The 12,447-nt window shown below is 38.4% G+C and overlaps 1 protein-coding gene across 8 annotated transcripts in view; it reads right to left on the bottom strand.

Moving 5' to 3' along the window:
- The window catches only part of MYO9B (myosin IXB), a 130,027-nt gene that overhangs the window by 50,734 nt on the left and 66,846 nt on the right, over positions 1 to 12,447 (bottom strand). For all 8 annotated transcript variants that reach the window (XM_036763522.1, XM_036763531.1, XM_036763536.1 and 5 more), the window contains exons 4-10: positions 4,444 to 4,506; positions 3,890 to 3,989; positions 3,508 to 3,608; positions 2,545 to 2,674; positions 1,400 to 1,489; positions 741 to 857; positions 311 to 445 (exon numbers count right to left, since the gene is read on the bottom strand). In XM_036763522.1, the coding sequence (XP_036619417.1) occupies positions 311 to 445; positions 741 to 857; positions 1,400 to 1,489; positions 2,545 to 2,674; positions 3,508 to 3,608; positions 3,890 to 3,989; positions 4,444 to 4,506 (736 nt within the window). The remainder of the gene's footprint in view (positions 1 to 310; positions 446 to 740; positions 858 to 1,399; positions 1,490 to 2,544; positions 2,675 to 3,507; positions 3,609 to 3,889; positions 3,990 to 4,443; positions 4,507 to 12,447) is intronic.

The following is a 12,447-nucleotide window of genomic DNA, read 5'->3' on the forward strand; positions in this document are numbered from 1 at the left end:
GAAAGCTAGCTAAAGTTGAAGTAATCTGTCCCCACTGGAGATTCAGTTACTTGCAACTCTGAGCCAACAAAAGACTCCTAAAATGATGTGTGTGCCAAAAAAGCACCTGATGTTTTTCCCCAATAAAACTGAATGGGATTTTACCAAATATTCCTCTGGGCTGAGATCATAACATGTCATAGCCCAGGGGTAATTCTGTGGTAAATGAGAATTCCAATTTCAATGCTTGGTAATAAAGTACCACCCCAGAGTTTTAACTCTTTCCCTCTTCTCCCCTAAACTAGATGGCCAAGAGAATTCAATTTCTTACCTGCTCTAGTTTGAAAATGTGTTGATTGAAGTAATACTGAAGTTGTTCATTTGCATAATTTATGCAGAATTGTTCAAAACTGTTTCTTTCAAAGTCTTCAAATCCAAAGATGTCCAGCACCCCAATAGACAAGCACTGACAGGGACAGAAAGATCTATTTTTAAACAGCAACTTATAAAACACTAGAGAAAACTAAGCCTCTGTCAGCTAAGTATGGCCCAGAGCCAAATTTTCTCTAGCCCTGAATAAGCTAAGTAATGAACTTCTTATCCAATAAATCAAGTGAGAATTTCAAAATTTCTGATGCAGTGGAGATATTTTGAGTACTCTCAGCACTTATAGAGTGAGCTGAGCATTATAAACAGTATCAGCACAAATTAATTCAGCACTTGAGAAGAGAAGCAAAAATTATCAGGAGGAAAGAACTCACTGCAACGGATTCTTCCATGTCCTTTTTGTTGAGGAGAGCATGATTGATACGGAGGACAATCCAATCAAAGAGAGCACTATACAACGATTTTGCCATTGAGTCACGAGCTGTTATTGCCTGTTGACAGACATACAAGTCTCTCAGTGACAGTTAAAAAAAGAAAAGGAAAAGTGGTTCCTTCCGCAAACACGCTGGCATGTGTATTAATGCTGTCTTGTGAGGTTTAAAAACAAAAAGAAAACAAAACAGACATAAAGACGATGAAAATATTATTATGGGAAAAAGACGACAGCAGAGATCCTTTATTACAAAACGATATGAATGAACATACTTTTCAGATATGTTAGAACACAATTATGTTATTATGGGGGGGGCAAACAGTTATTGCACGTAGCTATGTTATATTTTGGGGAACATAATGTGACCTATGGTCCATCTGCAGTCACGTAAGAAGAGTCATGCCATAAGAGAGCTCCACTAATTAAATGAGGAGCATAAAAAAAGACTATCAACTAATGCTTTACTGTAGGGCTTTTATTATTTTATTCTGAAAGATAAGCATCTTAAAATGGGAAGGAACCTTAGATATTGAGTCCAACCTTTTCATCGTAGAAGAAATGTTTTCAAGGACCCTCCCTCAAAGGACACAGTGGCCTTACCTCACTGAGACTGTAGGGAAGAATAAGTTTGTCATTGACTGTCACAGTTTTTCTTTTGGTCAGAACTTCCACTAAAATTTCCCGCTTTACCTGTATGGTGGAAAAAAGGAAAGAAAAAGTAAAGTCTTTCAAATCCCGCTCTCCTCTTAACCACTTTAAGTCATACTCTGGCTCTGAAGGGGTGACCTGGGGGACATGGGATGGCCAAAAGACGGTACCCCAAACTGCTGTGAGATGGACATGGTAACTCCTGGCATAAAGAATCTGGTGGTAGGCTACCATGAGAATGCTTTCTGGTTCTGCCAAACAGTAATAACATCAACTTAACTTCCATGAGACTGTGCAGTGCTGTACTGCTTTACAATGTTCCAAATGCTTTTACATATGCTATCTTGTTCAATTAAATTCAAGGCTATACTGAGAACCCACCCCATGAAAGGCCTTTTAGAAATACAAAGCCAAGTAAAATTCATTCTCAGACCTTAAGGAGCATACTATCCAGTAGGGATATAAAATAATAATGATGATACTACTACTACTAATAGCATTTTTGGATTTGCAAAATGCTTAATATTAATATCTCATTTTATTCTAAACAACAACCCTGGGAGGTAGGGACTTTACTATCTCTATCTTCCAGATGAGGAACCTGAAGCAGACAGAGATTAAGTAACTTCCTCAGGATCACATAGCTGGTAAGTGTCTGAGACTGGATTTGAACTCACACCTTTAGTGGCCTAAAAATACAAATGACTACGATGCAAAACAGAATATTCTAGGTAGGTACCAAAAATGATATAGAAATCAAGTGCTATGGAGGTTCGGAGAAAAGATAGGGCAACTGGTCAGGAAGGAGACATGAAAGAAAGTTGCCTCAAAAAAATGGTATGATTTTAGTAAGAGGGAAGATGGCATTACAAGCTAAGAAATCAGCCTAAGCAAAGGCAGGGGCTGTATGAATGTGTAAGGGCTTATTATAATTTGTCCACAGGTAAACAGAATTTTTTAGGCAAAGATTCAATTTTGCATTTTTCTAGAAGGCACCTCCTAGCATAGACTGAATGGCTATACGCAGAGAGTCATAAGCATCTTCAAATGTAAGATTTGGAGCACAACAGCAAGGACAAAAGAAGAGAGAGAGATACCTTCAGAAGCTGGGAGAGTGTGTCTAGTACCTCCGGGGGGCCCACCTCCAAACCTTCATCACGCCCGGTAGCTCTCTTTTTATAGGTGACATTACCCAGGTATAAGATTGCTGACAGAACTGAAAAAATCCTTGGATAGAAAAAAGATAAATTCTTATTTTACAAATGTTTAATTCAAGCTTTAAGCAAAGGTTTTCAATAGAACTATACATTAAAAATACCCAGTAACTTTTATTAAAACCATTTATTAATTCCAACTGGATGTGAGACAAATATAATTCAATGCTTTTCTTTACAATGTGACCAGAAATAAGTTTAATGCTTGAATAACTAGCCACAAAGTCTATGAGGATCACTTAATATTAATAATCAATATACAATAAAATGATAATATGATTCTCAAAATATTATAAATAAGAGGTATGGTATAGTACAGAACTATAACCCCCGAGTCAGGAAGATGCAGGTTTCAGTCCTGCTTTGGACACATACAAGCTGCTGTCTGATCCCAGACAAGGTGCTTCACCTCTCCTTATCCAAGCAACTCTGCAGAGAGAGCAGCTGCAATCTGCATTGGTGGAAGGAATTTCCTAACCAGTGAGCTCCTGACACTAATGAAATCATAGGCCTGGCAAAGAACAAAGTATTGAGAATCCTTCATGTGTAGATCGCACCTTACAATGCTTGACATCCAGGATCTTGCTTGATCCTCTCAATAATCTTGGGAAGTAAGCAATATAAAGAATATTTCATTTTATAGAGCTTCACAGAGGTTATGTTCTTTGTCCCTTGCTGCAGAGCTTGGGACAGAGTAGGGACTTGCAGCTGGGTCTTGTGATTCTGTTCAAAGCTGAGACTTTCTCTGTGACACCATACAACCTTTCAGAACATTAATATAATAATGTACAATTGGGCATATTGTAACAATTTACCTGAGCTGCTTATAAAAGCAATCTGACTTACTGTTTCTTGGTTGCTGGGAGAAAGCCAACCATTTCCATGGCCTGTTTTAATCTTTCAAAGTCATGTTTCAGATCTTCTCCATCTTCAATCTTCAAGTTATGCTGTAAAAGAAGGATAATAAACTACTTGCCATTTTTGGAGCTGTAGGGCTGGCATATGAGAATAATTTCTGCTGGCACTAACAGGGTGACTATCCAAGCAACTGGGAATCAATGGGCTCCTTTATGTCCTTTCCCTCAGCTCTCCTCGTAGCTTGTTTCAGAAGAGAAGAGGAAAAAGGCCTAGCAGCCTTTGACCTTCCAACAGCTTGTAAACAGCCACCACAGAACAGAACAGAACAGAACAGAAATTACCTTGGCTGTCCCAGATTTAAGCTGTTTACCTGGTTGAGGTAGAAGTAGTCTTCAGGTTGTTTGAGCTTAAATTCTTTGCGCTCTTCCTCACTGACTCCAAGTAACAAATAATAGAACACATGGTAGTTTCTACAGATCAAAATTAGGAAAAATATTTTTATAGTTTAAAAAAAAACACCCCAGTATTCTTTTAGACATTTCATGTAAACCAACTATGAAAATGCCAGCTATGCTTTAAAAACCTCCTTAGTGGGTGGAGAAAATACAACTTAAAAAAATGTGTTTTCAGAGCTGAGTTTAGCAAGCATAATGTTTGGAAGTTTTTTTCTTTCCCACAAGTGCCTTGTTACTTCAGAAAACTTTCCTAATAAGGAGAGAGATAGTCTTTAGCTCACTGTATCTGTAACAGAACATAGAAGATCTGCAAAGGGCCCCATACGAAGACATTCTGTTGAATTCTCAAATATTAGCCTGTTCCTCTTATAGATACTAGCAGAATAACCAACCTTACACACACACACACACACACACACACACACACAAATAAACTCTGTTCATTATCACTTCAGGATAACAGTCTTACCTTTCATCCTTTTCTTGAGAGACCAGGCGAGATTTTTCAAGCAGATATTTTTCAACAACAGCCCTATTATTAAAAAAAAAACTTGATAAACATTTTCCATAGCAGAACAGGGTAACTTGTAACTACTGTAAAGAGCTACAAATTAAATTCAAAATCAAAAATCAAAATCAAAAATTCAAAATCATTCAAATATATTGTCTTTTTCATACAATGTGATTTTTTGAGGGGTGGGAAGTTTCATTCTATCGAGTTGCCAGGAGCTCCAAGAGTTAAAGTGATTTTCCCATCTTGACAAGCTAGTATATGTTAACAACAAGACTTAAACCCAGGTCATTCTGACTCCAAAGCTGGACCCCAATCCAAAAGCCCATGCTGCCTCTCTCACTGTGATTATGGGCCTTCATTTTACAAGTTCAAACCCACATAAACCATAAGTAAAATACATAGATGCCAAATGTTTTTTTTAAGTTTAAAGAAAATGCCAGTAGAGTTGAGTGGGAAAACTTGTAGTTAATATTTTAATTGTTCTCCAGACATGTAGCCTACACCAGCTGCTAGATATAAAAAGATACTTTCTGGTAGCTGAAAGCAGAACTCCATGTTCAAAAAGGGCAGAGACCAACCACTCCTCAGTTATGATGTAGAATTGCTCTGAGTGAGAAATCCTAAGATTCCTGGCAAAGAAGAGACTCAGTCTTTCAAATATGCAGAATGTGTACAAAAATGCAGCTTTCAACAATTGGTCTTAATTAGACATGGTAATAAAATCCCCACAGTAACCACCAATTGACTTTAACTCTTCCTGCACTAGCAAAGAATTTTCATGAGGGCTTAAAAAACTCTCCATTTTCTAAATAGATGATAGGAATAAACCTATCACAGCAGACCACTGTGTTTTTCATTCTGAGAAGAAGATAAAGTATTCATTACTCAGGATTGTCATTAAAGCAAAGATTTAATAATAGTAAAACATTACTAATCTAGTAGATTTTTGACTGTCATGGTTATCCCCCTAAAAATGCAATCCAGTTGCTTCATCTAGTAAAATTCTAAAAGATCTATCAATAAACAAGTACTTATTAAGCACCTACCGTATTGGCAAGGCACTAGAGATAAAAAGAAAGGCCACAAGTCCTTGTGCTCAAGGAGCTTTCTCTGTAGTGGGGGCGACATAGGAGGTACACAGAGTAGATGGAAGGTAACAATGGGGGAGAAGCTCCAGCAGCTGAGAGGACAGGGAAAGGTGGTGCTGTTGAGAAGCTGGTGACTGCATCTTAAAGGATGCCAGGGATTCTGAAGTGGAAGTGAAAGAGGAGGCAGAGCAATTTAGGTGTGGGGAGCAACCAACGTAAAGGCACAGGTGTCACATGTGAAGAACAGCAAGGAGGCTGGTATAGACTGGATCTTAAAAGTGTGTAGAGAGAGGAAGATTAGAAGACAACGGGAATGGTAGGAAGGGCCAGGCTATGAAAAGCTTTAAATGCAAAGGATTTATATTTGATCCTGCAGATAAAAAGGGAGTTTAGTGAGTAGAAGGGTGACGATTAATGGATATTAATGCAAATCTAAAACAAATTTGTGGGGCAAATTTCCAAAGTCACAGGGGACTCCTCAAAGGAAAATTGGTGTTCTTTGTGGGATTTTATTTGGAATATTCTTGGCAGTTCCACAGTCAGTTTAGAGCATGTTACTTTATACTAAACCTCTTAGAAGACCTTTTTAGATGATTCTGACCACCATATTTCTTTCTTGTCTTCATGGCTAATCTTCATAGCACCTAGGTCTCACCTTACTTAACTCCATTTTTTCTTTCTTAAATCACTTTCCTGTGCTATTTCATTAAACTTAGTCATGATCAACAATGGCCTGTTCTTGACCATGTCCTGTGACCTTTACTTGACTCTCACCCCTTCTGATCTCTCCATTTCCATCACTTCTTTTCCTATTTTTCTGAGCACTCTGTTGCCTTTGTTAGCTCCTCTAACTGCTGGCCGCACCACTCCCCCCCCCCCCCCCCCCAAATTAGAGGCATACCTTCTGCTTTTTTCCCTGCTTCGTCCCTCTTTAACCTAGGGTCTGTGAACATTTTTTTTTTTTACAAAATAATTTGCTAATGACTTTAATATAATTTGCTTTCTTTGTAATAATTTGTATTTTATGTATTCAAAAACATTGTTCGGAGAAGGGCTCCATATAGGCTTCACTACACTGCCAAAGAGCTCCATGACACAAAGAATCCCTGTTCTAGGTTCACTTTCTTAGGCATTTAATCACTTTTTCTCATGGATTTCCAACCAAGAACTTCTAATTTCCTCCTCCTCAGTTGCCTGCATGACCTTCACATTACTAGAACACACCATCAACACCTAAATTGTTACCTTACAAACATCTCTTCTAAAATTTCTCTTTTACTATTCTGTCAACAGATGAAATGTGAATTTGACTCCTCTCTTCCCTTCATCCCCTATACTTTGTTAGCAAGTCCTGCCATTCTTTCTTCAAACATGTTTCTAAGATTAATCCCTTCCTCTCCGTTTCCACAGAAACCACTCTAGTTCAGTCACTATTTTCCATTTAAATCCCTACAGTAGGGCTTGGTCCAGATTGGAGGTTTGGTTAACATGCAGCCTTCTCCACTGCCCACCAAGGGCTTCCAAACCAGATTAAAATGGAACTGGGAAATATTAAACAAAATAAATAAAAATACAATAAAACACAGATAATATTACATTTTAAAACTAAGTCAATATGTGATCTGTATGGTTTAGTTGCCCCTGTTTCATCACTTGTCTAGATGACAGCGGGTCTCTGGATCTCTAGTCTGTAGTGTAGCTTCAGTGTATGTAGCTTCTGCTAATATTTTCATGTTAGGTTGTTGTTCAGCCATTCAGAAGCATCTGATTCTTCATGACCCCGTGGACCATAGTATGTCAACACTGTCTAGGGGATTTTCTTGGCAAGGATACTGAAGTGATTTGCCTTTTCCTTCTACAATGGTAAGGCAAACAGAGGTTAGGTGATTTGCACAGAGTTACACAGCTAGTAAGTATCTGAATCCAAATTGGAACTCAGGTCTTCCTTTACTCCAGGCCCAGTGCTCTATCCACCAAACCACATCACTGCCTCATTTATGTTACAGCTCTGGGCAAAACTCCACAGAGGTACCCTATTACCTTTAGAAATAATAACAGTGCCACTTTAAATCTGCATAACATATAATTTTAAGGTATTTTAATACATCTGCTTTTGGGGGTCTGAACAACTCTGTGATGTAGGCAATAAAGATAATGCTAATAGTTGATATTTACAAAGCACTAAAAGATTGGAAAAACATTTCTACAACAATCTGGTGAGTTAAATCCTGCTGCAGGTTTTACTATTTCCACTTTTACAGATGTGCAAATGGAAGCTCAGGGTCAGAGGTAGGATTCAAATCCAGGTCTCTGCCTCTAAGTCTGGCTTTCCTTCCACCATGATCACTACAGTATTACCATGTTATGTTATAGAGGGAGTATGAAGTAACCTGCTTAGGATCACACTGCTAGCCAGTGAGAGCGGGCTTCCATGGCTTCCCACTTTGCATCTGGCCCTCTTGCTAGGACACTATGCCCAGATTTCTCAGTTGAGTACCGAAGGATCTCTGTCCACATGCCATCTTACACTCTGAAATATCCCTTCTTTTTATTCTCTAACATCGTTCCTCTGCTCTAGTCAAGCCAGTCTCTTTGCACACAACCGATTCACTGTCTGTATCTTTGTGCCTTCCCTACCTTCAGGACCAGGGTCAGAACACACCTCCCCCTACAACAAGGTTCTTGTGCCCGACTCACCTAACCTGGAGATTAGTCAGTACATTCTCGGCACTTCCATGCTCATTTAGTTTGCAGCGTGTCACATACAACATACTTAATGTGCCGCTCTGCAGACATGTCTCAGTTACACTGGATGTCTTGTTTTGTTTTCCCTAACCTGTTCTGAGACAACTCTGTGTCCTGTGTCTTTGTTTTGTCCTAAAAAGATCACAGATGTGGAAGGGAATTCAGAAGCCATCAATAGCAGTTGTGGCCTGGGTGGGATGTGGGATCAGGAGGAAGGGCAAGCTTTTAAAAGGCTGCCTTGTAAGAATTGGCCCCTATGTTACTGATCAGGAGCTTGTGTTCCTCTAGAATAGAAGAGAATGTGATTTAGTGGAGGGAGTCGGAGAACCTGAGTTCAGAACCTGACACCTGGCACATAGTAGGTGCTTCTGAAACACTTGCTTGCATATACAACTTACATCAAATTGCTTACCATCTTTGGGGAGGGGTAGGGAGGTAAAAAATTTGGGACTTAAAATTTTATATAAAAAAGAATGTCAAAAATTGTCTTTACATGGGTTTGGAAAAAATAACATATATTTTAAAAAAAGAAATGCTTGCTTGCTTGAAGGAACTTTGGACATGGTAGCAGGAGACAGGGGTTCCACTGTAAACTCTATCATTAACTAGTTGGTAACCTTTGCTCAGTAACAATCTCTGTGGCCTCAATTTTCTCATGTGTAAAATGAGGGGGTTGGATTAGACGATTTGGGTTTTTCCACCACTAGAATTTTGTAACTCTATGACATTAATTTTGAATCAAGTTTTTAAGGTGGTCATGGGCATGGACTGGCCAGAAGGAAAAATAGGAAACATTCCCCTAGCAGGGTGAATCTAAGTTGGGAGGTGGAAATCCACATTCCTTGGTCTGTTAGGGCCTAAGGAACCAAGGTATAGAATAATCACCTTATAGGATCCCAGTCAATTACCCCCTCTGTCCTGCCTAAAATTATCTGCTGGGTGCCCTCCTGGGAAGGGTGAGAGCATCACTGATACCTGGGTCCTCTTGCTCATCCTATTCAGGGGCCTGTCAATGTTCAATGTCTCCACTTCTTACTTTAGAGACCAGCAGGGGTTTTTAACTTGTTTTAAAAAATATTTTGATAACTGTATTTCAGTATAATTGATTTTCTTTGTAATCCTATGTATTTTATGAATTTAAAAATATTCTGAGCAGGGGTTCATGGACTTCATCATACTGCTTGTCAAAGAGGTTTCTGATACAAAAAGAACCACTGGACCACAAGCTACCCCCCTCCCCTATGCCCCAACCTAATTACCTACATGATCCTTACCTGGTTTAATGAATATAAATTCAATTTAAGAAATGCTTATGACGCACCTACTAAGTGAAGGACACTATGTTAAACAGGGCATACAAGATGAAAAATGACAGTCCCTGTCATTAAAGGGCATGTTAGTTGGCCCTTGTGTGTTTCCCTTGCCACATATAACACTCTGGAGCTAAGAGAAGAGAAACTTGCTCGAAATTAATTGCTATGCATTCTATGCATATGAAAAAAAATTACTTGAAAGTATTATCAGTCAACATAAAAACAGAAAAATCCCGTTAATCAAAGTCTCCATTCAGTGAAAGTCTGTGAAATTACAGAAGGAGTCTAGATTAAAATTTATCTTTTCATTACGTACAAAGAAAGAGTTTGCTAATCAAATCCTCAGTGTAAAGAAGACTGCAGCCAGAATTTCAATTAACCATACCATTAGCATTTCAAAAACATCTCTTGGCACATATCTGGATTCTTACCAATTTATTAAATAAAGTAAGTAGGTTCCTTATTATCCCTAGAGCCAATATTTTGAAAGTTAATTGTTATTACGAGCCTAATAATAGTCAGAAAACATATAAATCAAGGGGGACAATTTTTATTTTAAACCTCTTGATTTTCACAAGGTACAACCTACCAAATTAACAAACAACAAACCAGTAAATTTGGGCAAAGTCTAAGGGACAAAGTGACATCTTTTGACAGTGTGTGCTACATATCAAACCTGTTGCCCTACCTCCCTTTAAGAGAGGGGAAGTACAATTAAACTGAGTTCAGCTGCCATTTATCATCGCTTTCATTTATATCATTGGAGTTATAACACAGTTTTTTTTATGAGGAAAATCAATGCAGACAGAATAACAGAAACCACAAAATAGGAGAATATCAAGTCTAATATTAAAAATGCATATAAAATTGACACAAATATGTAAGACCAAGAGGCATTCCCCAATAGGTAAGAATACAGAGAATAAACATGTTTTCAAAAGAATTTCAAGCTATTGAAGATCATGTGGAACAAGTTCCAAATCACTAATCATAAGAGAAATTCAAGTTATGACAATTTACCTCATACTTGAAAATTGGCAAATCTGATAAAAGCTCTTCCTAACCTGGCCTTGACCCTCACCCTGCCTTTCTGGTCTTCTTACATCTTACTCCCCTCTGAGTACTCTGTGATTCAGTGACACTGGCCTCCGTGCTGTTCTTTGCACAAGAAACACCAATCTCCTTTCTGTGGGCATTTTCACTGGCTCTCCCCCATGCCTAGGACACTTTTCCTCCTCATATTTACCTCTTGGTTTCCCTGGCCTCCTTCAAGTCTCAGTTAAAGTCCAATCTTTTGCAAGTAACCATCCCCAGTCCTCCTTAATGTTAGTGCCTTACCTCTGAGATTACTGAGATTATCCCATATATTTTGTTTGTGTATATTGAATTGCATATTGTCTTCTCCATTAGACTGTGAGCTTCTTGAGAGTAGGGAATATTTTTGCCTTCCTTTGCATTCCTAGAGCTCAGCAGCACAGTGCTTGGGGGCACACAATAAGTGCTTAATATATGCTTGCTGACTTAACTCAACTTGACTTGTAAGTTGTAAGCAAGTGAAGCTGTGAATTAAGCCAACCATTCTTAATAACAACTGGCAATCGTGTAAGAAAATCGACTAAGTTGTTCAAACTTTTTGATCCAGCAATCCTACTAATGGTATTTGTCATAAGGAAGTAAAAGACAGAAATCAAGTTCCATTATATACTAAAATATTCACATCTTTTTGGTAGCAAACAATCAGGGGAAAAATGACTATCTCTTGATTAGGGAATGGCTAAACAAATGATATATCTAGGGAACTTGGAAACACAGGAAGATTTGTAAGAACTGATACAGAGTAAAAGCAGAACCAAAAAAGCTGTCACACAATGCCTACCACAATGTAAATAAAAAAGATCACTAAAAAAGCTGAAATCAACAGCTAAGAAAGAAAAAGCAAACAACAAACAAAAAAAAAAACAACCCAATGCCAATAATAGTCTCTGGGAACAGATAGTGAATAAATCTTCCTCCTCTAAGAAGAGAGGCTGGGGACTTTGAGAGCAGAATATTGCATCCATTATCATACACAGCAACTGTGTTAATCATTCTGACTTAACTTTTTCTTTGTCACAAGGGACAACTCAGTTCAGAGAGCAGGGGTGATACAGAGAGATGACAGTGATATAAGAACAAAAGGTATCCATAAACACATCATAATTTTTTTAAAAGAACAGGTCATACTCAACAAACTCATCTGCTTTTTTGACAAAGTTACTAAACTAGTACCTTAAGAGAAAACTGTAGAGTTTAACTAGATTTTAACAGCACCTTTCACAGAATTTTTCATGCTACCCTTGTGAAAGGCAGCGAGATGTAGGCTAGATGACAGTAAAATTAGATGGATTTGGAACTGGTTGAATGGCCTGATTTAAAGAGGGGCCATTATTGGTTAGATTTCAAACTGAAATGTGGAATGCCCCAGGGATCTGTACTACTTAACATTTTCATCAATGACTTAGATAAGGCATAGAAGATAGTATGTTTACTAAATGTGCAGGTTACACATAGCTGTCAAGGATAGCTTACAGCAGACAGCAGCAATGATCCAAATAAACTGACAGGTTGTAACACTTTGAAACTTCAAAGTGGGAGGTCGCACCTCCACTGGGCCATGGCATGACCCAAAAGGTAACCAATTGGAGAATGGAAAGAAGAGTGGCATCCTTCCCTCCCTGCTATAGCTTATTACAAGGCTTGTCTTCAATAAAACTCTACTAGCCTTCCTTCACCCATTACCTAACCCCCACCCAACTTTTAACCCCCTTAGCCCT

The sequence above is a fragment of the Trichosurus vulpecula genome, chromosome 1 (genome assembly GCF_011100635.1).
Source record: "Trichosurus vulpecula isolate mTriVul1 chromosome 1, mTriVul1.pri, whole genome shotgun sequence".
NCBI lineage: Eukaryota > Metazoa > Chordata > Mammalia > Diprotodontia > Phalangeridae > Trichosurus > Trichosurus vulpecula.